The following is a 25,862-nucleotide window of genomic DNA, read 5'->3' as shown; positions in this document are numbered from 1 at the left end:
AAAGCATGCTATTCAAAGGCTTAGCTGACAGCAAACAGAAGTCCTGAAAAAGGGAAGGCACATGCACCAAAGGACTCTATATGATACCTAGAAGTTCTGGACCATGAATATATATTCAGACAACACACTCTTTTTGAGGGAAGTCTTATGCATACACACAGACATTCTCCCAACAAATAGACCTTGCAAACAAAAGTAGAACAAAGAGAATTTTAAAGTATTACTCAACACCTACTACTACTACTTAACATTTCTATAGCACTACAAGACATACACAGCATTGTACAAACAGACAAAAAGACAGTCCCTACTCAATAGAGCTTACAATCTAATAAGAGAAACATTTAGGATAAGAGACTTGGTTAAAAGAAAAGAAAGTTAGTCAAGACTAAAAGCAGACAATCAGGTATAAGATTTAAAAGCAGTTTCAAAAGGGTGGACATTTAGATGGGATTTAAACATGGCAAGAGAGGGAGCATGACTCACCAGTTCAGGAAGACTATTCCAAGGGAGCAGCCAGGTGGAACACACAGAGTCTGCAACTGGCAGCAGAGGAGAAGGGCACGGATAGGAGTGACTTATCCAACAAGCGGAGTGCACAAGGAGGGGTGTAGAGAGAGTAGGGATGTGAATCGTTTTTTGACGATTTAAAACAATCATCAGATATATTTTAAATCGTCAAAAATCGTTAGAGCCGTGATACAATAGCAATTCCCCCGATTTATCGTCAAAAAATCGTAAATTGGGGGAGGGGGGAGGGCGGGAAAACCGGCACACCAAAACAACCCTAAAACCCACCCGACCCTTTAAAACAAATCCCCCACCCTCCCGAACCCCCCCAAAATGTTTTAAATTACCTGGGGTCCAGTGGGGGGTCCCGGCGCGATCTCCCGCTCTCTGGCCACGGCTGCATTAATAGAAATGGCGCCGGTGGCCCTTTGCCCTTATCATATGACAGGGCAAAGGTAGCGCTGGTGGCATTTTGGTTCCTGGCACCCGACGTCACGAGTGCAGGAGATCGCTCTCGGACCCCCGCTGGACCCCCAAGGACTTTTGGCCAGCTTGGGGGGGCCTCCTGACCCCCACAAGACTTGCCAAAAGTCCAGCGGGGGTCCGGGAGCGACCTTCTGCACGCGGGCCGTATTGCCAATATTCAAAATGGCGCCGGCGCTACCTTTGCCCTGTCACATGGTAAGGGCAAAGGGCCACCGGCAGCATTTCTATTAACACAGCCGTGGCCCGAGAGCGGGAGATCGCGCCGGGACCCCCCCACTGGACCCCAGGTAATTTAAAACATTTTGGGGGGGGTTCAGGAGGGTGGGGGATTTGTTTTAAAGGGTCGGGGTGGGTTTTAGGGTTGTTTTGGTGTGCCGGTTTTCCCACCCTCCCCCGATAAAATGATTTTTTAACCAAAAAAACCATGACGATCAGATTCCCCCCCCCCCTCAGCCAAAATCGATCGTTAAGACGATCGATCACACGATTCACATCCCTAAGAGAGAGAAGAGAGGAGAGGAAGTGAGGTGCTGCAGAGTTAAGGCATTTGTAGGTGAGAAAGAGGAGATTGAACAGTATGCGGGAGTGGATAGGGAGCCAATGCAGTGACATCAGAAGAGGGGTTATGTGAGCATAGTGACTTTGGCGAAAGATAAGTCACGCAGCTGAATTTAGGACAGATTGCAGTGGAGAGAGATGGCTTGCCGGGAGACCTGTGAGGAACAGGTTGCAATAGTCTAAGCGCATAGGCTGAAAAACAGAGGTGTTGGAGGGAGCTGTGGTGAGGGGCCTGGGAGGGGGGGGTTACTGTAATGAGTCTGTTTCGGCTCCAGTGTGGACTCTTGCACTCCCTTGCAACTTTACAACATGGCTCCTGGCATCCTGGCGCTCTGTCCTGCATCCTGTAGCTGATTAGGAACATGCCCTGGAAGTATTGAGCTTTATGGGGCCTGAAGGCAGGAAATCCTGTGGTGCACCTTGATGATACTAGCACTGTTCAAAGTATTTAAAGAAGCCCAGTTTGCTTCAACAATTGCCTGAGCAACAGATTCTGTTATTCTTGCAATGAAGTACTCGCTTCTTCTCGCTCCTGCTTTGGTTTGACCCAGACTGTTCTGACCTTGATCTGCTTGTCACCTGACCTGACCTTGGCCTGGTATTCTTCTCTAGGAATGAACTTCACCTGCCCCGACCCTTGTCTGCCTAATTGCTATGCCTTCTTTGGTTCTGCACACCAATGTCTTGTGTCAGCTGCCACCTATTGGAGCCATATCTGCTCACTGATTTGGCAGTACCTATCTGACAAGTGGTCTAATGGGTTCACATCTTAGCCGTGATAGGCTCAAAAGGGCCATAGTAGTAGCTGGAGGGCTACTCCATTACCCTCTCACTGGCTAAATTATATCTGGGTAAAAAGGATGGTGGGGAGCATTCAGGGTTGGGACTATCTGGCTAAACAAAAGTTAACTTACTTGGTTAAGTCTTGTTGAATTTATTGCCTAGAGTTATTGGGGTAAAATTATGCAGGTAAAGTTTGGCTCTCCGTGCTGCTGAATATGGACCTCTAGGTGCCCTTTACATTTTCTTTGAATCAGATGTTCAGCAGTTTTGTCAAAATTACCTTTATGAATTACATAGGATTTCTGCCTTCTGTTCCTTCTCAAATCCTTAGTATTCTAAGATTATTCTATTTGCAGCAATTATTTTGGGCCTAAATATTTTTCTCCCTTTTAATTGTGTTTGTACCTGCATAATTTTATCTTCAGAATTGGAGGCTCTCAAATATTTTCTTTTATTCATTTTTGAAAAGCAGGGCACCATTCAGTTAAAAAAAAAACTACCTCAATTTTTACCTCTCATGTTGGACTGTAATTTTTCAGAAAATCTTTCACAGCATTTTCTCCATAATCATTACAGAAGGCACTTCACCCTCTTTCCTAGGTGCTATTTTAAGTGAGGAAGAAGAATCTTGCTTAATATGTTTTACACCATGAGATATATTATTATTATTACTTATTTTATTTATTATTTATTTATTTAATATTTCTATTTGCATTCTGCCTTGCAGTACTAACAGAAAACTTAGTTTTGCCTGTTGTGCTCACTAGCATCTCCAGGAATTAAATCATATTAATTTTGCATTCAAAATGGGGGTTAGGAAAGATGGAAAAATGTTTTTATTAATAGTTCGAACAGAGTCCCTTTCTAAAGCAACTATTTTATATTAGCTCGCTAATGCCCCCATAACATTTTCTAAGAAGACATTGTGTTTTAGATCTTAATATATTGATCTTGGTGTTTCATTATTTATATCAGGGAGAAGCTGGTGAAGATGGTCCACCAGGCACTGCAGGAAATCCTGGGAAGAAAGTGAGTATAATTAAATCTTGTAATTCAGAATATAGAGGAACTTGTTTAATGAGGAAGCCATGTGTGTTAATGACTCTCCCTTTTCAAAAACACGATCTCTGATTTCAGTAACATGTACTTGTTCAGTATTGTCACCAACTTAAGCAATAGGAAGTGCTTTGTCAAGCATAGGCATGTGCATTCAATTTGAAAACTAATGGGGCCTAATATTCAAAGATATCCAACTATTTAAGTTACCAGGATATAACATATATATATTCAGCAGCATGGCTAAGTTCTAGTTAGCCAGATAAGTTATATCTGGCTAGCTTTAGACCTGCTATTGAGCGGATCTAATTTATTTGGTTAATCTAACTGGATAAGTCTGAATATCGGCACTTATACAGCTAAGTTAATTGGATAAATAGCTCCTTCCCAGTCTGCCCACATCCCACCCACAAGTTATCTGGCTAAATAGTGGTTGCTGATTGCAATTGGATATTCAGCGACCGCCATTTAGCTGGATAAGTCGTTACTTGTCTGACTAAGTAGCACTAAATATTGGCCTCCCGGTTTCATGTAAAGAAAAATCTTATTTTCAGTTCATTCTGAATGGAACAAACCAAAAACAAATTTGTCCAAAAGTATCTGAAAATTATCAAGTATGTTCATTATGAAAAACCATTGAAAAAAATGTTTAAAAAGTGATCTCCCTGGACTCCCCTGTGCCCCCTTGGGCCCATGTTGCCACTTCTGGAGTCTACCAGGCTCTTCCTGGGCCTCTCTGACCTCTCTCACCTTATCGCCAATAAGCTGGGGTTGGGGCCTACCTGATTAGGCTGAGCAAAGTCCAATCAGGGCCTGACCGAACCCCTCTGACCTTCCAGCCTGTCCCCCAGTTGAACAGCACCCCTCAACCTTTCTATAAACCCTAAAACTTGAGATCTACAGACTTGCTCCTCCTGTGGAGCCAGCAGTAAAGTTTCACAGATATCTAATGCATAAGCACTGCGGGTTCCGTTTTTAAAATTTAAAGTTACGTGCGTAAGTATTGGCCCTGCCCTGGAACGCCCATGCCTGCCCCTTTTCTGCTCCCCTATTCATCACGCTCGGATGGGTAAATACGCGTGCATTTTGTGGCTTTTGAAAATCAGTGTTGCTCGCGTACGACCCACATACATGTGTATGTGGGCATTTTTGCATGAGCAATGCTTTTAAAATCGACCTGTATGTGCGCATATATCAGTATACAGGCATATTTGTAAAACAGGAAAACATACTTTCGGTATCCATTTTTAAATTATGCACATATATTTTACGCATGTAACAACTGTAACATATGTGCATAACAACCCAGAGTTAAACGCAGAAGCAAGTATTTTATAATGCATGCACGTTCTCCACTTACGAAAATGCTTCCTTGAAGCATGTACTTGGAATCACCAGTTTGCTGACAACTCCAGCAGTTAATGCAGACCTTCCAGCACTTCACCCTGACCCCTCACAACGCAGACCACCCACCCTAAAACTGCAGGAAAAAAGACAAATCCAATTTTACTTCTGCAGGTTAATGAGCAGGTGTAAAAGTGTATGGACTAATTTGGTAATATATGTCCATATGCCACTTACAAAATAACAACTTATACACATATTTTCAAACTCTATCCCAGAACGCTCCGGACTGCCTTTTTTTTTCCTCTATTAACATTTATGTTAGACACCACAAGTAATTGCAATGTTTCCAAAATAGCATATACATGTCTACATAATATTTACATGCGAATATGTCAATCTTACACATGGAAACCTTTGGAAAACGAGCCCCTATGTGGATATCCTACAAATCTTATTTTGGAATCCCTGAGGACGGGTTTAGGGACCATTGTCATAAGAGATAAGTGGAGTTAGTCCTGGCTTTACCCCATTTCATGCATGAGAAATCAGAACAACACCTTCACATATGCGGTGCAGTAAAACAGAGCTAAAATCCCTTGTTGCTTTCAGCTATCTGGACACCTTATCTAGGATGGTGATTTTCAATAGGGTGCTTAGCTTTAATCTAGTTTAAGTTTTAGCCAGCTACATTGAGGTAAAGGTTTCAGCCACAATCTAGCAGTTAGGTTGCAACTGAGATGTTTCTAAATCTAGCTGCTCGATATAAACTAGCTATCCTTAGGCTAACAAACAGCACTGAAAATGAGAACAAATTGACTAAATTAGTACCCCTGTCCTAACCATGTTCCTTGAGACTGTCCAGAAATTGAGCAGCTAAGGGGTCTATTTACTAAAACCTGCTAAAAACATATGCTAATATGCATTTTTAACCAGCAATAGTACGCCGATATTGAGTATTTATTTCAGTTATATTCCGCTTTTCAGCTATTTCAGAGCGATTACATTCAGTAACTGTAGGTATTTACTAACAGGTATTAAACCTTTGGCAAATATCTCATTAAGCTGTTGCCATGGTCTGTAACACTTGTAGTTTATCAGTGGCAGTAATACTTGATAGTTGCTAGGTGTGGAAAACAAGGGAGCTCCCTTTTACTCAGGGGCGGATTGTGGGAAAGTAGTGGCCCGGGGGATTTTTCTCCAACTGGCCCATGGGTACCCAATTACACATACAATATAATTTACATATATATACACCAGTGGTGGATTGCAGGAAAATATAGGCCTGGGGGATTTTTTCAAAACCAGCCCTTTCCCTGCAGCATATATGTCAACAGCTCCCAAAAGCATGCCATGTTAATTCTGGAACCTGATGGAATTGAGCTAAAATATCTCCAAAATAAACATCTTGTGAGGTAAAAATATTACTTACAACATGTATATTATACTTGTATGGAGTGCTGAAAAACCCTGCAAAAAAGTAAAAAAGACCCTTGGAATTGGTATTAGGTCTATTGTAACGTGCTTTGGGTATGAGCTTTGCCCTCAGAAAGCCACAAGTAAACTGGATTACAATTTCAATACAGTAAATCTCAATTTCAAAACTGCAATAACTGCCAGCACGCAAACACTAACAACCCTACTTGTGAAAACGCAACACTGTGATCATTACACCAGAGCCTTAAAAGCCAATACACCTACTGTTAGGAAAACAGTAAAATCCAAACTGCTACAGATCCCTACACAGAAACTCCACACTAGCAGAATACGTCAACTCAGTCACAGATGCAAAATACAAGCAGATCCTCACAAAAATGCAGAATAAAGTAACCATAAAGTATTATTACAAACATTCAGACAAAAATTGAACTGTTAACCGCAACGGGCCAGACTATTATGCAGTACAACAATGGAAAACCAGAAATATTACAATACCTGAAAAAACATCAAAATCAGTAAATATAAAGGATCAATAGAAGTAAAACCATACTAATAAAAAGAATATTTCAAAACAGCTGACAAATAGAACAACATCTAATAATTGAAAACTCATATACATTTTCCAGACCAATAAAATATTTCAAACACTATGCAATACTTAAAATTTAAAAAGGATAAAAAAAAAATCCCTGGTCGTTCATACCTGGAATCTTCTGATTTCCAGATGCCCTGAGATTGTTGTGGATTAGCAGGGGAGAGGTGAGGGGTTGTTCCTCCCAATCTCTCTCTCTCATATAAACACACATGCTCAATCATAGAACATGCTCTCACACACACAGACACAAACATGCTCTCAGACACAGCAACACACACACATAATCTCACAGATACACACACACAGACATGCTCACAGACACACACACCGACATGCTCTCACAGACACACACACAGACATGCTGGCTCAGACATGCAGTCATACACACAGTCATGTATGCTCTGACTCACACACATGCACAAACACATGCTCTCACAGACAGATATGCTCTTTCACCCACACATGCCCTCACAGAGACATACACACACACACACATGCTCTTACTCATTCCCTTCTTCTCCCCCTCCCCAGTAGAAGTACAGCAACAGCCTCCTCTTTCAGCCCCCATGGCAGAGGATCTCTTCATTTTTCTTGAGGCCGTGGGGGCTGATGCTGCTCTGTTTTCTGCAGGGGGGGAGGGAGGTATCGCTGTTGATTTTCCTCTGGCCTTTGATGCCTCTTCCTGAGATGGCCTGGGGAATGCGCTTGCGTGGAGGCTGAGGCGGGGGTGCCGTTGCTGCTGCTTCTTGGATGCCACGCGAACTTTGAGCCAATGCTGCCTCTTCCTGCAATGGCCAGCACTCTTCTTTTTCCTGCATGCCCTATTCTTCTTCCCACCCACTCGGACCCATCACTTCCTCTTCCGGGCCGTGCGGACAGGAAGAAGGAGAAGTCATGCTATCGCCGCCCCCAGACTGGTGGCGCACCGGCCCTGCAGGCAGGTCCTCTTCAGCAGCCCCGCAGATCTCTCTTCACGCCGCGGCAGGATGGGCTCTGCTGTGACCTTACAGTTTTTTCTCTCGGCCCAGAATGACTTTCTTCTGGCTGTGGCAGGATGGGCTCTGCCGCGGCTTTGCAGGCCATTCTCCCGGCTCCGCAAGTTTCTCTTCGGGCCACAGAAGCCCCACGTCTCAAGTTGCACATGCCGGCAGGCTGCCGGCATGCAATCCTCCAACACAGTGGCAACCCAGCGGCAACACAGCCAACCCCTACCCCACCCCACCCCAGACCGCCCCACCCCCACTCCGCCCCAGACCGCCCCACCCCTTTTGTAAAGCCCCGGGACTGACACGCGGGACGGGGCTTTACGCGCGTCGCCAGGCCTTTTTAAAATAGGTCCGGAGCGCATAAGGCAGGTTACGCACGTAAACCTTTTTAAAATCCGGCCCAGAGAGTCCAAATCCTCTCTCTCGCCCAAGGAACTGAAGACTCCCAAAGGGTGTCCTCAAATGTTCTTAATTAGTTCCTACTCACTGTTAGCAGATACCTCTCTCTGTTTCAGTCTCTTTTGAATCCCTGAGTGATGGGATCCACTTAGAGCAAGTAGCTCCCACTGCTCCAATGCAGGAAGGAAGGAGTCTCTTCCCCTTCAAACTGAAGTTAGCACTGAAGTTCTTCCTTGCAGCAGGTCACCACCATACCTCCTTCCTCATTGAGGGTGGGGAGGGGCAGGTTTTCCCTACAAGGGGCACCCCAGTCACAGGGCTTCCCATGCCCTGGGCCCAGGTGACACCTAAGGGTCTCACAAGGCTTCTACCAGGAAAAAGTTAAAAAAAAAAAAAAAAAAAGGAAAATCAACACGAAGTGAAATCCCAACTAGCCAAGGAGTGGACTGGAAGAATCACTTCCCAACCCTGCTCAGGATCTCCAGACAGGGTGGGCCTGGTTCCCCCAAGTGGGTCTGAATACTCCCAACTCAAGAAATACTCCTACTGCCTCCTGAAGGGACTGCCCACAGTATCTCTGGAGAGAGCTGCTTAAAAACCCTTCCCAGGGGGGCCAGCCAATCCAGCACCTTCAAAAGGAGGGGATGTAAAGGTTGGAAACCTCCCCCATCCTCTAACCCACACTGATCTTGCCAAACTAAGAGTTCACCCAGGCCTTACTGGTAATGAGGCTGGAGGGTCCATTACACTCACAGTTGGGAGGGGGGGGATGGGAGGGTGAGGGAGAGAGGAAAAAAGGGGGTCGAGGGGAGGAGATGGTTACAAGCATACAATTTGAACAATAGTCTTCTCATCTGATTCAAAATAAGTCATATTTTGGTACAGTTTGCAGTGAAACCTGCTGCAAATCAGTGGAGAAAACTCACAGCAACAAATGATTTATGGTTAAATTCCAGTGATCTGCAGCAAATTGTGCTATACACTCCACAATAAAAACAAACTGTTGTGGTTTCTGTAAAAGGAAATTAGGTTTAAATATGCCTAGTGTGGATATGTGGTGAGGATTTTCCTCACATAGTCCTAACAGCATCCAATTTCCAAACATTTCATTTTCTCTATAACATTTGGAGGTTAAATTTTGCTTATTCTTTAACAGCTCAGGATGGATTCACATCCTGGTAAGCAAGGCATTGTAGTATGTATTGATCACTTATAAATATTAATGACTCTATTTTCTATGCTATTGAAAGAAAAGTCATTGTTGTCATTTATTACTATATTTAATAGGGCGGCGTGAGTCGAAGAGGCCCTCTAGGAGTTAAAGTAAGTAATCAATTTTGCTTTAGTATTTTTAAACCAGGGCTGAAAGCGCTTTAGCAGTGAATCAATCTGTCCATCCATCTGTCTGTAAAAGATGATCATTTGGGTCCAAACCTTGGAGAAAGGTGGAATATGGGATTGGCAACTACCGTACTCTAGAGAAAATGACCTTAAGCTGATAAGGGTGATTTTCAACAGTCAAAATTGAAAAGCACTAGAAAATCCATGAATAAATATGATTTTCAGTTCATTTCTTGTTGAATGCTGATTATGATTAGAAAAAAGATATGTCCAATTATCAAACTGAAGAGTACAATTACAAGCAATCTGATTGGTTATTTATTTTTTTTGCATTTGCTTATCGTGCTGCTAACAAAGTGTTGCCCAAGGCAATGTGCAACATATTAAAACATCTTCAGGTAATTTTCAGAGGAACATCTATGGGCTTCCCCAACACAAATGGCCTTTTGGAAAATTGCCTGCCCAATATATGCATTCAGTAGAGGTGTTCTGGGGGGAAGAGTTTGGATGAGGTTTGCATATACACGCATAATTTTAGAGTTTAAAAAGTAAATGAATTTTAAAAGCCTGGCGTATGCCAAAATTGGGAGATACGCACACAAGTTGGGTTTGCATGCTCCCACTGAATTTTAACAGGTGCACATCGCACTTGATTTCAAAACGTGGTGTGGTATAGGTATGGTCTGGGTGGGCCGTGTAAATACTTATGTGCCTCAGTGCATGCCCAGGTCTAATGTTGCATAACTTTACTTCCACTATAGAAGAGGAGTAACTTAAAAAATAAAACAAATTAGCCATTTCTGTCAGACTTAAAGGGTCAGGGAAAACTGGGGGCAGTGCAGGCTATCAAAAGAGGGGGGTTTGGAGGAGCTAGCTCTTAATTGTGCGAACTGGTGGACGAAGTGGCGAAACTGGCAATGGGGTGGTCACGTGCCCATTTTAAAATATCCTGACTTAAGCGATAGAATCGGCATTTGCACGCCTAGGCGCATGCCCTCTTAAAATTGGACCCACATGCGCATGGCCAGGATATTTTATATCAAGTACGCAAGTTATAAAATGGCCACGTATCTGGACACACCAATGCACACGCGCCAAAGTGTACCCACGCACCAGTTTAAAAGTTACTATCTAGCTCAGTAACTTTAATACTGTGCGTGCATTTGCCAGCTCGCATCCAGAGATGCGTCCATTTTATAACATGCATGTGTATATGCACACATGCATTTATAAAAGCCAGGATGAGCGTACATGTGTGCATAATTTTAAATAGATGCATGCATTTGCATGCAAATGCCCGTCCTACTGCGTAAGTGGAGGAATTTTATAAGGGGCGTGCGCCAACACTATAGCTAGTTTTCCCAGTTCATTCCCAGTTCTGCCAATTTAGGGATAGGACTTCCAAACCCTCCCCTAATTTAATAGCCTCCCTTTCCTCCTGTTAGCCCCAACCCTTAAAACCCCATTGACTAGCCTAGACCTTTTCATTTTATTACTTACATGTCATTCATAGCAGTAGTAAAATTACGTGGCAGGGGACACCGGTGCGTGCCTGTGCATGTAAGTATTTATGCGCACATCTCTTGGCTTTCCCCATCATGCCCACGCTCCGCTCATACCACGCCTACTTCCCTCCCCTTTTTGCAAATGATTTCCTTGTGCACACTGCAGGAGATACATATGTCCATGGACAGCGTATAAAATCCACTCAACACAATGTTGGCCCAACTTGTGTGCATATCTCATGGTTTTGGCACACGCAAGGAATTTAAAATTCACCTTTTTGAGCATAAATTTCCCTAAAAGCTTTCCGCATGCAAAGTAACAGGCATAACTTTATGCTGGCATTTTTTGTGGGATGGTTTTTGCAATGTATTTACACATGTAAGTTCATTTTGAAAATTAGTGTAACTCTGCTATATAACAGCTTGCAAAAAATGATCCTCCCCCAATATGTGCATAACACTTAGAGGGTAACTTCTAAACCACACAGAATCGCACTTTCATTGGCCCTTGCCCAGGGACATGGCTATTTTATAACATACTCATGTATATTCGTGCAAGTTATAAAATAGCCTAGCCACACACAAGTGCACTGAATTTTAAGATGGTGCATGCCTGTGTGCACAAATCCCACTCGTACTGCATAATTGGTGGGGATTTTAAATGGGACGCATTTGCCAGTTTTATCAGTTTGTTCCCAGTTCACCCAGTTAACAGACAGGTCCTTCAACCCCCCCCCCCCCCTCCGGTTTGATATCCTGTACAACCCCCAGTTACCCCAGACCCTTTAAACCCCTCTGAAATGGCTCATTATTATATTTGGCTTACACCCCATCCATGGCAGAAATAAAGTTACGCAACAAGGGGCCTCAGTGCGTGCTGGATTGCATAAGTATTTATGCGCAAATTTTTGGCAAAAGTCTCGAAACGCCCAAGCCCCGCCCATGTCCCACCTCTTTTTGAGAAGTCCTGAGATGTGTACACAGTGGCATGTATGTGCATATCTGGAGGGCTTTTAAAATACTCTCGGCACACGCCAGCATGACATATTCGCGCATCCCCTAATTTTGGCATGTGTTGGGCTTTTAAAATTCACCTTTTAATTCATAAACTTATTGTAAAAGGTTTAATTTTATAAAGGGACTTCTGCAGGTAAAGTACTGCTTTAGGGGTAGAAATGGCCCTTTCAACAAATGATGTGACTGCCCAATACGCATATAAAATTGTGCACATGTACTGTATGATAGTAACTTTCAAAGCGGCATGCAGGCGCACATGTGTCCGCGTTCGTCAATCAGCATCCAGGGACGCAGCTATTTTATAACATATGCACGTATATGCACGCATGTTATAAAATAGCCTGGCCGCACACACAAGTGCACCTAATTTTAATTGGATGCGTGCCTGTACGCACAAAACCTGCTTCTACTGCATCAGTGCCCGCGCCATTGCCTGTTTTGCCAGTTCTTAATTGGGTGAACTGGTAGCTGAACTAGTGAAACTGGCAATGGTATGGATGCATGCACATTATAAAATGCCCTGTCTTACATGGTAGAATTGGAATTTATGATGCTAGGCATGTGCTTACTTAAAATTGGGCTCACATGTGTGCGCGCCTAGTTTATTGTATAGTATGCGCCCATATACGTATGCATCTTATAGAATGGCCATGCATCTGGGTGCGGGCTGACGCACATGCATCAATGTGCCCCTGTGTGACAGTTTGAAAGTTACTGTCTCTGTATGTAAATTTGCTTGGCAAAACTATTCACACAAAGTAGTAGATGCAATTGTGTGCACGTAGTTTTGCTTGGATAATTTTCAAAGTGAATTTACTTGTGAGCCTCTGCTTTGAAAATTGGTGTAATTTATGCATATATTTGCCAACTAACTTAAATGCTTTTGTGTTTTACATTTCATGGCAAATACACTAAAAATCTTAAAGAAACCTTTTTCTTATAATAAAATAAATGATTCTTCTGGGATTAACACTCATTGCGCTGAGATCCATATTCAAAACATTTGATCAGTAAAGCTCAGGATTAAGCTGGACAAACAGTGAGGTTCACCGCCCGACTTCTCTAGCTAAGTAGTTATTCAGCAAAAAATCTTAGCTGGATAAGTCAGGGCGGGCTGGGGTCATTTTGACATAGGAAGAGGCATTCCATGGAATAGATTTGGAGTGGGGAAAGGATTTGTGCAATATTTTTGATTTTCAAAAGTATGCAAATAAATCTGCTTGCACACAGTTTTATACCTGTTTAGGGGCAGTTGCAATTTGGTACACTTACATCAGCATGCCTATTGGGACACCTGAAAGTCTGCAGAGGATAATTGTCAATGGCCTACAGAAGCTAAAGTTTGCAAGTGCAAGCACACTTTTAGCGAACATTTTCAAAGCGGATTTATACACTTAAGTCTGCTATGGTCATTAGCGGGTACACATAGAACCCAGCATTACATATGCACACACATTTACATCTGCGCGTTAGCAGGTGTAAATGGGTGCAAGTAGATTAGCATGTATACATTGGAAAATCAAAAGTATGCATGTAAATGCTATCCCTGCACAAGCTTTGCCCTTTTGAATGTTTCTTTACGTTGCACGTCAAAATGCACATGGAATCACTTCTACATATACTTTGTCATGTACACTCCCCCAACGAGGCACTTTTTAAAAGCCCATTTACATGCATAAAACTGCATTTTATGCACATTAATACTTTTGAAGATTCGGCCTTTAATGCAAACATACGTGCATAAGTATGCTCTGAAAATATAGGATAAAGTTTGCTGGTAGGAAGTTCCTAGAGATGTTAGCCCTATGTGGATTGTTATAAAATTACTCTGTTTAAAATCAAAAGTATGCATGTGCACCTCAAGTCTGCCACCCAGAATTCCTAGCTTTTGTGCTCATAAAAGACTGTGCAAAATCAAATTATGTACATAATTTTTAAGGAGCAATTTAAGTGCATAAACCTATGTTTTATGTGCATAAATGGCTTTGAAAATTACCCCTTTATAGAATACTATTCTTACGAAGGTCAAAGGAGTTTAACATTTAAGGCCATGTTGCAGGTTGATAAAACCTGGAGTTTTCAAAGAATATTCCCTGATAATTCATTCAACCAATTTTCCAATGAATATTATGCTCGTTGCTTGATCATTGCTTGATGTTTGTATTCAATGTGACTTTATCAGTCTGCCATTTTTTCAGTCTTTTAATGATCTTTTCTAATAATAAATGAGTTGGATCAATATAAATAATCATGGTCTTTTGATGTCTATTGTTTGTACTAATTTATTTTAAACTATTCAATACATTATTAATTATTATGATAGACATTTTATTACTATATTTTGTTTAAATTATGCTGTTGATATTTTTAATTCATGTTCTTTGCTTTAGGTAAATTAAGAAAAAATTAATAGATAAAAATTGGGAGGGAGTGAGAGCAGGGCAGCAGGCCATTTTTTGTACTTTGAGGTTCAGGAAGGCATTGGCGGAGTCTGGGTTTTAATTTTTTTATAATTAGGAAGGAATTAGAGAGAGAGAGAGCGGTTATTGAAACAGCAAGTACATTTTTTTTTGGGCTTTGTGTAAGTTAGCTTGACAAATTTAGGTCTGTCATTCTATAACCTAGAATTGACTGGCTAGATTAGGAAATCAGTAAATCAGGGCTAGATGTCTAATGTTCTGCATCTAATCTAACCCAACTCTGGGCCTGCCCACAATTTGACAGGCTAAATTTGGCACTCTGTTGAAATTGAGGGTGCTAAATTTAGCTGTTCAATTCTTATTTAGTCAACTAATTCAGGCCTGGATTCTCTAATACCACCAGGCTCTTTGAATCGTGCAGTACAGGGGGGCGAAGCAGGGGACGGGCTTACAAAAGCCGGTAGCGATCGCACCTCTGCGGTACGATCGCTGCCGGCTTTCGCACCCAATAGCGCCATCATAAAAGGTGGTGCTGTTGGGCGCAAAATTGGCATTGAAAAGGGTCCTAACCTTTTCGCTGTCTGCAATGTCTTTGCGGCGTCCGCCCCGGTGCCGCCCCGACTCCTCCTGTTCTGGTCTTGACGCCGCCCCAACTCCGCCCCCATTTACTGATCGCACATGAAAAGGGACTTTTCGCATGCAATCGCTTTGGAAAATGACCCCCTCGGTTTGAAAATGGACCCCTAAATATTTAAGTGTAGCTATGTTCTAACTGTCTTCTGTATTTTAAACAAACATCAGATGTCTACCTGCAAAATTCTGAAATGGTGCTGAGCGGACATTAGAGAGACATTCTAATTTTGAACGTTATGTCTTTTGAAGGGTAACCCAGGTCCCGCAGGATCAGCTGGATCAGTGGGAGAGCAGGGAACGAGAGGCCCACAGGTCAGTAAGAATCAGCAATTGTTGTTTCATGCCAAGCAACTTTTGTTTTGCAGAAGTAGTCATGTATTTTTATGGATGTGACATTTCCTATTTTGTTTCAAGACATTTTCAAAATGGAATTAAAGGTGAAAAACAGTATTTCATTGGATTTACTTTCGTTTTGAAAAAAAAATAATTAAAAAATCCCTCTGAAGCCAACTCCAGACTTCCCTGGGTCTTCCCTAGCTGAGCTGAGGCTTCCCCAGGGACTTCCCAAGCCCAGCGCCTAATCCTGGTGACAGAGGTCCAGTTCTCCAAAAATTAGTTTTACATTTTAAAATTTTCTTAAAAAATGATCAAGCTTATAAATTCAAAGTAGATATCATATATACTTCCTCAGGCAAGAATCAAATTCATAGAAAAAGGGTTTTTTTCATTTATCTGAAAAAGTAGAATATCTGAAGAGCTGTTATTGCAATGAAACCCAAAGTAAATCCAGTGGCAATTGCTATTATTATCTGTTAACAAAATTAATTCCAGTGCCAGTGGTAATTTTTTTAAGAAAATTATAAAAATTAGAACTGATTTTTGGAAAGCATTAAAATTAAAATAGATTTTTGGAAATAAAAAGATTGGAAGGTTTTTAAAGTTGTAATCCAGGAATGCCCATGCCTGCCAAGACGACGCCCACACCCCGCACCTGTGTCAGAAATTTTCATTTGTGTGCATACCCAGGTGCCTTTTAAAATCTGTTCGGCATGCACCAGCGCAAAATATTCGCATATCTCCCAGTTTGGCACGCACCAAGCTTTTGAAATTCACCTTTATGCTGCTGAATGCACTTGTTAAAAAATATTTCATACTGGGACAAAAACATCTATTTCTCTGCCAAAGAAACTGACAGGCAAATGCGGAAATCAGAATGCGAAAACTATGCACTGCAGTTCAGCACAGTTTCCTAACGTATAAGCTAATATTTTTTTTACCTTCCGATGCTAATGCTTTCCGATGCTAATGCATTGGGAAGCAGGCTGCATGCAAAATGTACGATTACCACAGGCAAGAATACACATTTAACTTAGAAAGAGAGTGGGTGTCCCTGAAAGGAAGCTTATACAATGGCAACAACCGCTACTTAGCTGGATAAATACTGGCTTATCCGACTATTTGGTGAGATTCACCTCTGCCACTTAACTGAATAAGTCAGTACTTATCTGGCTATCTGGTGCAGTTCACTGCCACTTAGCTGGTTAAGCGGCAGTGAACCGCGCCATATAGCCAAATAAGTACTGACTGATCTGGCTCACCAGATAGCTGGAGAAGTCAGTATATCTCCATCTGAGTGGCAGTGGTTACTGCCACTTACCCAGATAAGTACTTATCCGACTACGTGACAGCAGCTGCCACCACTTGCCTGGATAAGTTGGTACTTATCCGAGGAGTGTTTTGACATTATTTTTCCTATTTTTTATTGGTTTTAAGTACCAGTGCAGTAGTACTGGAAATGTAACTCCATCTTTGACTTTATATTTAAATTCCCAGTGCTAAAAGAATTCCGGCCAGACCAACACACTGCTTTGAATCGGGGCCTAGTGCTTAATGCTCTCAGTTGCATAGGATTTCCATGCAAGGGCGCTAAGTAGTACTCCCACTTTAGACCGCTCGTTTTGTGGGCATAAAACTTCTTGCAGCACTGGCAGGAAAGTTTATGCTCACAAAAATAAGCGTTTAAATGTGGGCAAAGCAGTGCATTGGCCAGAATGCACCTTTCTGCATCAGCCTGTGTGTGTACATATAAAAATGATAAGCAGATATGAGCTGGACGCAACAGATGACCTGGTCTGGTATTTGTAAAATCTCTTTATCAGTAAAAAGACAATTCAGTGCCTACTCTAGATTACTTCAAATTTCTACTTGTCAGTTTTGGCTTCAGTTGTTTTGTCTTTTGGTGTTATTCTAAAGTTTCCTTTTTTCTTAGCACATTTTGGCCAGGATTCATCATTCTTCGCAGAATGATGAATCCTGCGAAAATTGGGGGGGGGGGGGGGGTAGGCAGGTCTGCAAAAGCCCGCAGCCTTCGCACCACAGCGGTGCACCGACTGCTGGCTTTCGCACCGAATAGCGCCACCGTGAAAGGTGGAGCTATTCGGTGTGCTACTGCCGACGATAATGTTAGTAACATTATTGCCAGCAGTGAAAACACCACCAACTCCGCCCCTCCCCGTCCCGACTCCTCCCCTCCCCCTAATTTGCATGCTATCGCATGCAAAAGGCCCTTTTCGCATGCGATAAGTCTTTGATAAATGACCCCTTTATTTGCTATATTTAGCATACCTTTTATTATTGCCAAACTTTGCTTTAAAAATCTCCTAAATTCTCTTTTAAGCTGCTTGTCCTGAAGTAGGAGTAGAGGAGTAGCCTACCATACAGGCCAATCCAGTACCGAACGGTAGGAAGAGCTGCGTTAGTGCCTACGGCACCCGCGGTTACCGCCCGCACAGTGCAGCTCACCTACCGCTCGATCCTGAACCCTAATGATATGTAAATGTAAGCCGCGTCTGAAAAGCCTTAGGCCCGCGCAACCCAGGATACTGGATAGAGCGCCTATACAGGATCCTGGGTGCGCGGGCCTAAGGCTTCACGGCACGCTGGTATCTGTCATTTCAAATGACAGATGTCATTTGAAATGACAGATACCAGGAAGCGAAAAAACCAAAAGCAAGAAGTAAGTCGCTTCCCCGCTTCACTCTTCCCTCTTCCCGGAGCAAGGCTGCTTTTCGCGCCCTGCTCCGGGTGGAGGGAAGAGTGAAGCGGGGAAGCGACTTACTTCTTGCTTTTGGTTTTTTTCCTTCGCCGCTGTCAGTGTGCCCCCTCCTCTCGGAGCATGGCGCGAAAAGCAGCCTTGCTCCGGGAGGAGGAGGAGCACACTGACAGCGTCGAAGCAACGGCGAAGACAGCGTCGAAGCAACGGCGAAGACAGCAGCGAAGCAACACGAAGACAGCGGCGAAGCAACGGCAAAAAAAACCCAAAAGCAATTTTGGGGTTTTTTTTTTTTCAAAGCGACAATTTTTTTTTTTTTTCCAAAAGCGACTTACTTTTGGAATCTGTCAAGATCCCAAAAGTAAGTCGCTTTTGGACGCCTGCAAACTTACTTTTCTGAAGCCATCATCAGGAACCCCTGCGATCGTAGCTCCTCCCGACGAACTCAAAGATGGCCGCCTGCACGGGGAAAGCGTGCAATTGGCCGCTGAAGACGTGACGTCACGAAGTCACGTCTTCAGCGGCCAATTGCACGCTTTCCCCGTGCAGGCGGCCATCTTTGAGTTCGTCGGGAGGAGCTACGATCGCAGGGGTTCCTGATGATGGCTTCAGAAAAGTAAGTTTGCAGGCGTCCAAAAGCGACTTACTTTTGGGATCTTGACAGATCCCAAAAGTAAGTCGCTTTTGGAAAAAAAAAAAAAATTGTCGCTTTGAAAAAAAAAAAACCCCAAAATTGCTTTTGGGTTTTTTTTGCCGTTGCTTCGCCGCTGTCTTCGTGTTGCTTCGCCGCTGTCTTCGCCGTTGCTTCGACGCTGTCAGTGTGCTCCCCCTCCTCCCGGAGCAAGGCTGCTTTTCGCGCCCTGCTCCGAGAGGAGGGGGCACACTGACAGCGGCGAAGCAAAAAAAAAAAACCAAAAGTCGCTTTGCCGTTGTAGTCTCCGTGGCAGCCCCAGTCCGGACATCGGAGGAGGGCTGCAACGTTTTTTACGCTTTTTTTTTTTTGGCTTCGGGAGCAGGGGAGAGGACTGGGGCTGCCACGGAGACCGGCACCCATGATCGCGGCCGGGGCAGGCGAGCGGGGGCTGGGGGAAAGCTTTCCACCTACCCTTACCCATGCCTCTACCGCCTGGGTCAGGGTAGGCGGTAAGTTTGCAGGTTAAACGCGCGACAAAATGGCAGGGAAAGGTAGCGATAGTCGGGGCGCGGGTTACGGGATTGCAGGTGAATAGCTAATTCGCTCGTTTGCATGCAATATCGCGCTAATTCGCTCGTTTGCATGCAATATGCATGCCGCGGGCGGAAGGGGTTGCCCGGGGAATTTAGGACGCGGTAGGAGTAGGTAAAAGGGGATTCGGGATCGCAGGAAGGGCTAACGCGGCCGAAAAGGAAGTTAAAAACGGCTTAGGAGCAGGGTAAACGCGGCCGCACTTTACAGGATAGGCCTGATTGTGATTAGAGCAGCAGGCTGTAAATTAGGAAAGTAGGCTTCAAATCTACCTCCTTATGACCCTGAGCAAGTCACGTCATCCTTCATTGCCCCAGGCACAAACCATGAAGGTAATTTTCAAAAGGATTTGCTTGCTTGCAGGTGAATCTTCAAAGGAGTTGTGCATTGAAATTCAACATGCTATCATGGCAATTTTCAAAAGTCATTTACCCACATAAGTGCACTTTACATGGGTAAACCTATGGACAATTCAAGGGGTAATTCTCAAAACCATATACATGCTTAAAACTGGGGTTTGCACGTGTAAAAACGCTTTACCCGTGTAAGTGGACTTTTGAAAATTGCTAAGTGTAAGCTAATGAATTCTCATAAGTTATACACGCGTAACTGCAATTTAATTAGAATTTGAATTTATTAAAACGTATTATCTGTACTTATCACAGGTAGCCATTTCAAGATGAATTCCATAAGAACATTCATAAAATTACAGGAGCATACATTATACTTCACAAGGAGGAAAATGCAAAATAAAATAATAAAAACTGCTTAATTCACAACTTGTGATTTAAACTCTTGTGACTTAAACTTGTGATTTAAACAACTCTTCTAAACAAAAGATGGTAGGAAGGACAGATGGTAAAAATAAACCCAGAAAAACACAATGCCAGTAATTTATGCAGACGACTCTAAATTATAAGCCTGCATAAATTTAAAGCTTTTTAAAACATATTGCTGCCATCAATCGCCCTAACATGATCTGGTAAAGAATTCCAGAAATGTGGGCCTGCAGTTGAAAAATCTCTTCCCTTGTTAGGTCCAGGCGTGCTGGTTTGACAGATGGAATCTCTAATAGATGCTTCCCGGTAGATCTTAGTAAGCATGGAGGTTTAAAAATCCTCAGAACCATGCTAGTCCAGTAGTCAGTGTCACTGAATTGTTTGATGGATTAAATTTGCAATTTTATATTGTACCCAGCACTTAACAGGCAACCAATGCAATGAAACCAAAATAGGGGAAATATGATTACGCATAGGAGTCCTGGTTAGAATATGGGCACAACATTCTGTACTAGTTGTAAGGGTTGCAATCTGCATGGGTAAATGGCTTCTGAAAATTGCTACGATAGTGTGTTACATTTACACATGTAACTCCTTTGAAAATTCACCTGATACGGTGAATTTTTCTCTTAGATACAGAATGGGAGAAAAGCCTTAGTAAATTAGGCCCAGGGACAGTAACTTTTAAACAGGTGCACAGGCACACATGCACACACATTCATCGGCCTGTGCCCAGGGACATGGCCATTTTATAGCAAGCCTGCGTATATGCACACGTTATAAAATAGCTTGAACTCGCGCACATGGGCGCACAATTTTAAGTGGACGAGCGCCTATGCACGCACATGCTGCTTCTACTGTGTAAGTGGGGGGATTTTAATAGACACGCATGCCAACGCCATTATCAGTTTTTCCAATTCGCTCCCAGTTCACCCAGGTAAGGGATAGGACTTCCAAACCCCCCTAGTTTAATAGCCTTCCTTCTCCCCTGTTAGCCCCGACCTTTAAAACCCCACCAATCTTTAAAACCCCACCTATCTTTATTTTATTATTTACACGTCCTCCATAGCAGAAGTAAAGTTATGCGATAAGAGATCCCAACGCACGCCTGTGTTCATTAGAAATTGAAATCCAGGACCACCCATGCCCTGCCCAGGCCATGCACACTCCCTGCCCCTTTTTAGGAACTTTTCATTTGTGCATGAATTAGCAGATACACTTGTACTCAGGTAGCTTTTAAAATCTGCTCGGCGCCTGCCAGCCTGAATTGTGTGCGGATTTCCCAGTTTTGGCGTGTGCCGGGATCTTAAAATTCACCTTTTAGATTGTAAGACCCTTTTGGTCATGGAAATACCTACTATACCTTAATGTAACTTACCTTGAGCTAACTATGAAAAAACATGAGCTAAATCCAAATAAAGAAATAATTACAATCTACACCTACTGATGTGAAGCCTGTGCGGTGCTCTTATAAAGAGCAGCACTCCTAGTAAACTTAGTTTTATAATGAAGGGGGTGGTTAAATAGGAGGCAATATGAAAAGTTCTAGATATACATGTATTCTTAAATGTGGACACAAATCAGAACAAACATCAAAATTATAATATATTAATAGTACTTAACTAAATTATTGGATTTTTTTTTTACTAGGACTATTGCTTTATTATAAATAATACATTGGTCTTGGATCACTTAACTATAGACTAAGACTCATGCATTTATAGTAAAGCAATATATTCTAATTAATGTTCTGCAAGCATCATTTAACAATGCAAGAGAATACAAACACCATAATTGAGTAAATAGAATAACAGAAAGTGGTGTGTACGAGGGAGAAAAATGCACCAAGGAGGTAAAAAAAAAAACCTCAAAATAGATACATAAAATACAATAACATGAAATAAAATAAAATACATTATAATAAATATGTAAAAATGACACAAACTGTAAGTAGCAAACAAAAACAATCAGCTTCAAAGAGCATCAGCTCTTTCAAAAACAATTCCTATTGTGGGGAGGGAGGCAGAAAGCCCTCTTTCTTGTGCTTTTTAGCCAGTCTTTGCAGCAGCTGTCTCTGAAGTGAACCATGGTTGTCTACCTGGATGAGCAATTAAGAAACTAATATTAGAAGAGTATGAGCGATACATTTCATCCATTGTGTTGATTGTATTTCATAAGCATCGATCTACACGACGGCTTTCTGACCCCCTCCCCACAGTAGGAGCTGATACTCTTCATAAGGGATTGAAAGATTCTTCACCTGGGAGAATGACTCATCCTCCTCTTCCCCGCTATTAAGTCACTATTGGAAAGATAGTTGTTCATATATTTTAAGGGCCTGATTTTAAAAAGCATTTACTCGAGTAAAAACCAGGTTTACTGGAGTAAATTCACTTTACTTGAGTAAGTGGGTTTTTGAAAATTGCTACAATATATGCCATTGACTTGCCTATAAGATTTACTCACAGAAGTGAACTTTGCTTGAGTAAATGGCTTTTGAAAATTGCTACAATAGTAGCTACATTTACGCATGTAACTCCTTTTGAAAATTACCCCCTTAATGTCTATGTCCCTGAAGCAGGCAATGAGCCAAAACATGCTGGGTCTATAAACATATTTTATCATGTTAATTGTTCATCTTTTAAAAATTAGTAATACAATAAATATATTTTTGTACATAGATATACTACTGATTTTTGTGTGCCTTTTTTGCAATTGATTGATTTATTTGCGTGCTATTATAATACGTTATTTTTATGTATTTATTTTATTGTTTTTGATATGTATCAAACAGTCATTTTGAGGTTTTTACCACTTTGGTGCTTTTTTTTCTCTCTTGTATAAACTGCTTTCTGCTATTCTAGCAGATATATCGTTGGCCATTTTTCCCATGATTTACCACACAGCCAGTAAGATGATATATCCATTGTTTCCACTCAGAGGCTCCTATGATTTATTGCACTTCAATGTTAATGTGATCAGTAATGCTTTTGCTACAGTACATAGAAATCTTCATACTTTACTACATTTTCCATTTTGTTTATATAACTTTACATTCTCAGCCTCTCTTTCACCTTTACCATTCCTTCTATATCAGTGTTTCAGTTCCATTATATTAACAATATACTGCCCTGCTGTGTGTTTTTTGTTTTGTATATGCAGGGTCCACCGGGACCACTAGGCACTCCAGGTGTGAGAGGCGAACAAGGAAGTTCTGGTCCAAGGGTAAATCATTCTTTTCATTTTCTGAGAAATCTCAAGAAGGTGCTGTACTCATGACAGTCTTTTCAATGTAAACATTTATAGAGACAGGATGCTCATGGGGGAAAAAGATAATGGGAAATAATAGAATGGTGAAAGAGATGTTACTCTATATTGGTATTAGATATCAGCTTTATGCTCCAGAAAAGGCATCTGATTCAGGAATCATCCACTAGTTCTTGACTGAAAGCTGAATAGAATTCTCAAGATTTTGGGGTCCCTAATTTAAGGCGAGTCATCTATTTTGCATTTAAAGTAAAGTTCTTTTGAAAATAAAATCCCATTTTTTTATAAAACTCTTCTATAATTTATGTTGGTGAATCAAAAAGAGAAAAATGTAATACTTTTCTGGTACTTTTGCATTCTATTACATGTATTTACAAATTGTAGAAATGGAAATGCATTCCCAACTATAAGGGGTCTCGGAAAACTGGTGGATGCCTGAATTTCTGCTGCATTTAATCAAGTAATGCACATATAAAGCTGATGTTTCATGAAATTGGTGGTAGAATTAAAATGTTATTCCTGAGTGTTGACTGGAATTATTCAGATTACAATCATAGATTAAGCTTGTTTGACTGAAATATTCCAACTGATTTATGTGGCATGAGCTGTATTTAGACGTGGATGCATTCATTTGAAAAATGCTTAGAAATATGCAAAAACTCTAAAATGTAGGACATTTTGTGCAGTTTTTCATTTGAAACACCCTTTTGCAAAAATGTTTGGAAAAAGTGGACTTTACAATAGTAAACTTTTGCTCTAACGGGTCGATTTGAAATCCCTGGCGTGTGTAAGTATCAGGAGATATGCATGTGGCTGGGCTGTGTGCACGCTGCGCGCATTTTCCAAGCAGCCCAGCCAAGCTTGTATCTCCCAGTACTCGCGGAAGTGTTGGGTTCCTAAAAATGGGTGGGGCAGGGACAGCGAAACGTACTTCTCTCGTAAGAGCGGGTAAGTTTTAGAACCGAAAAAATTAGGTGAGTTGGGGAAGGTTAGGGGTCGGGGTGGAGAGGGTAAAAGGGAGGAAGGATAGTTAGGGGGTTAGGGACCTGGGGAAGGCCCGATCGCGTCGCTGCGCACTTTTAAATAAAATCCCCTCCTTGCGCATGTGAGTGGGCACCAGCGCACACATGCACACATGCACACACGGATATAAAATCGGCTGCGCATGTGTGCACGGGTATCAGATTTTATAACATGCATGTAGTGGCACACGCGTTTTATAAAATCAGTGTGTCCTTTTTAAAATTTACCTTTTAGTCTCCTACATGCAAAAATTTGTTTAAATCCCACAATAATGAGCTATTCCAATGCACAGCAAATAATTACTGTAGAATTTCATGTAAACAGGCAGGTGAAAAAGCTTCTTAGGCCTGTTTTCACAAATAACTCCAAAATCAAGGAAATGTAGTTATCTTTTCTGCTGGACTGAGGGAGCGCTGCTTCTTGCACAGCAGACAGCTTAGTTAAAATGGCCTCAAGGCCCTTGTTAAGCCCCAAGTGTTTCCAAAAATTGAAGGTGATATCATTGGACCCTCCTCCCAGTTCAACCCCCGAGCCCCTCACAGGCCGCAAATGTAAAATTAAAATCCCTTTAAGAAATCCTGCCCCTGAAACCCTGCCTCGTTTCCCCAAAAAACATTAAAAAGCCAATTTGGGCTATTCTGTCTCTGCTGCGCATTTCCTATGCACATCTTAAAGAAATAGCTTAACTCATTCTTTACTCACAGACAGAAGGGGCTGTGTCTTCAACTGCTAATTTTATTAACAGGTAAAACAAATAAACAACCTCTTACTGTGCATAAAGTAGACATTAAAGCAACTAGAGCAATCTGAGTCACATAAATAAAGACAGGTAAAAAAGGATTAATCTGCAGAGCTAGTCAGATTATCTCTGAAGCACACAGAATGACCAGAGCTGACTAGACACGCAAGAGGAAAAAAACACCCAGCATACTCTGCTGCCAAATCAGAGGTTAACCCTTTAGAGCCAGCTTCACTGACCACAACAAAAGCAGTAAATGTACAGGTTGACCACCAGTTGGCATTATAACAATAAATAAAGGAACTTTATGCAGAATCAAAGTATGAACAATAGCATTATGAACAGGAACAGAAAAGCTACTGTGGAAGCAGGACACTGTGAAAGCAGGACAACAATAAACAAACAGAAAACCACCTGTGTGTGACAAAACTCTTCCCACCTGGAATTAAAAAATTCCACTATTATCTTTTCTTTAACTAAACAATAATTAATGTTGCAGTCAATGTAAGGAGTCCAGAGGGCTCATGCTTCTCAATGAGCCAAGGGAAGCACTGTTTCAGTGATGGGTCTAACAAAGTTCTTTACATTCTTTTGTCTGTTAGTAGTATTTCAACTTTATGGATCTTCCCATTTCCACTGGGCATCATCTTTGTGATAAGCCCCATTGGCCACTCATTCTATGGGGCTTGCTTGTCTTTAAGTAA

The 25,862-nt window shown here is 42.0% G+C and overlaps 1 protein-coding gene across 5 annotated transcripts in view; it reads left to right on the top strand.

Annotated features, from left to right (window-relative positions):
* COL6A3 (collagen type VI alpha 3 chain) overlaps nucleotides 1-25,862 on the top strand; it is a 385,613-nt gene that overhangs the window by 224,025 nt on the left and 135,726 nt on the right. For all 5 annotated transcript variants that reach the window (XM_029606488.1, XM_029606487.1, XM_029606489.1 and 2 more), the window contains 4 exons: nucleotides 3,313-3,366; nucleotides 9,445-9,480; nucleotides 15,323-15,385; nucleotides 23,292-23,354. In XM_029606488.1, coding sequence (XP_029462348.1) covers nucleotides 3,313-3,366; nucleotides 9,445-9,480; nucleotides 15,323-15,385; nucleotides 23,292-23,354 — 216 coding nt within the window. The remainder of the gene's footprint in view (nucleotides 1-3,312; nucleotides 3,367-9,444; nucleotides 9,481-15,322; nucleotides 15,386-23,291; nucleotides 23,355-25,862) is intronic.

Source organism: Rhinatrema bivittatum, chromosome 6 (assembly GCF_901001135.1).
Source record: "Rhinatrema bivittatum chromosome 6, aRhiBiv1.1, whole genome shotgun sequence".
NCBI classification, from domain to species: domain Eukaryota; kingdom Metazoa; phylum Chordata; class Amphibia; order Gymnophiona; family Rhinatrematidae; genus Rhinatrema; species Rhinatrema bivittatum.
Note: the sequence above shows the minus strand (reverse complement) of the source record. Positions and strands in the feature narration are given on the sequence as shown.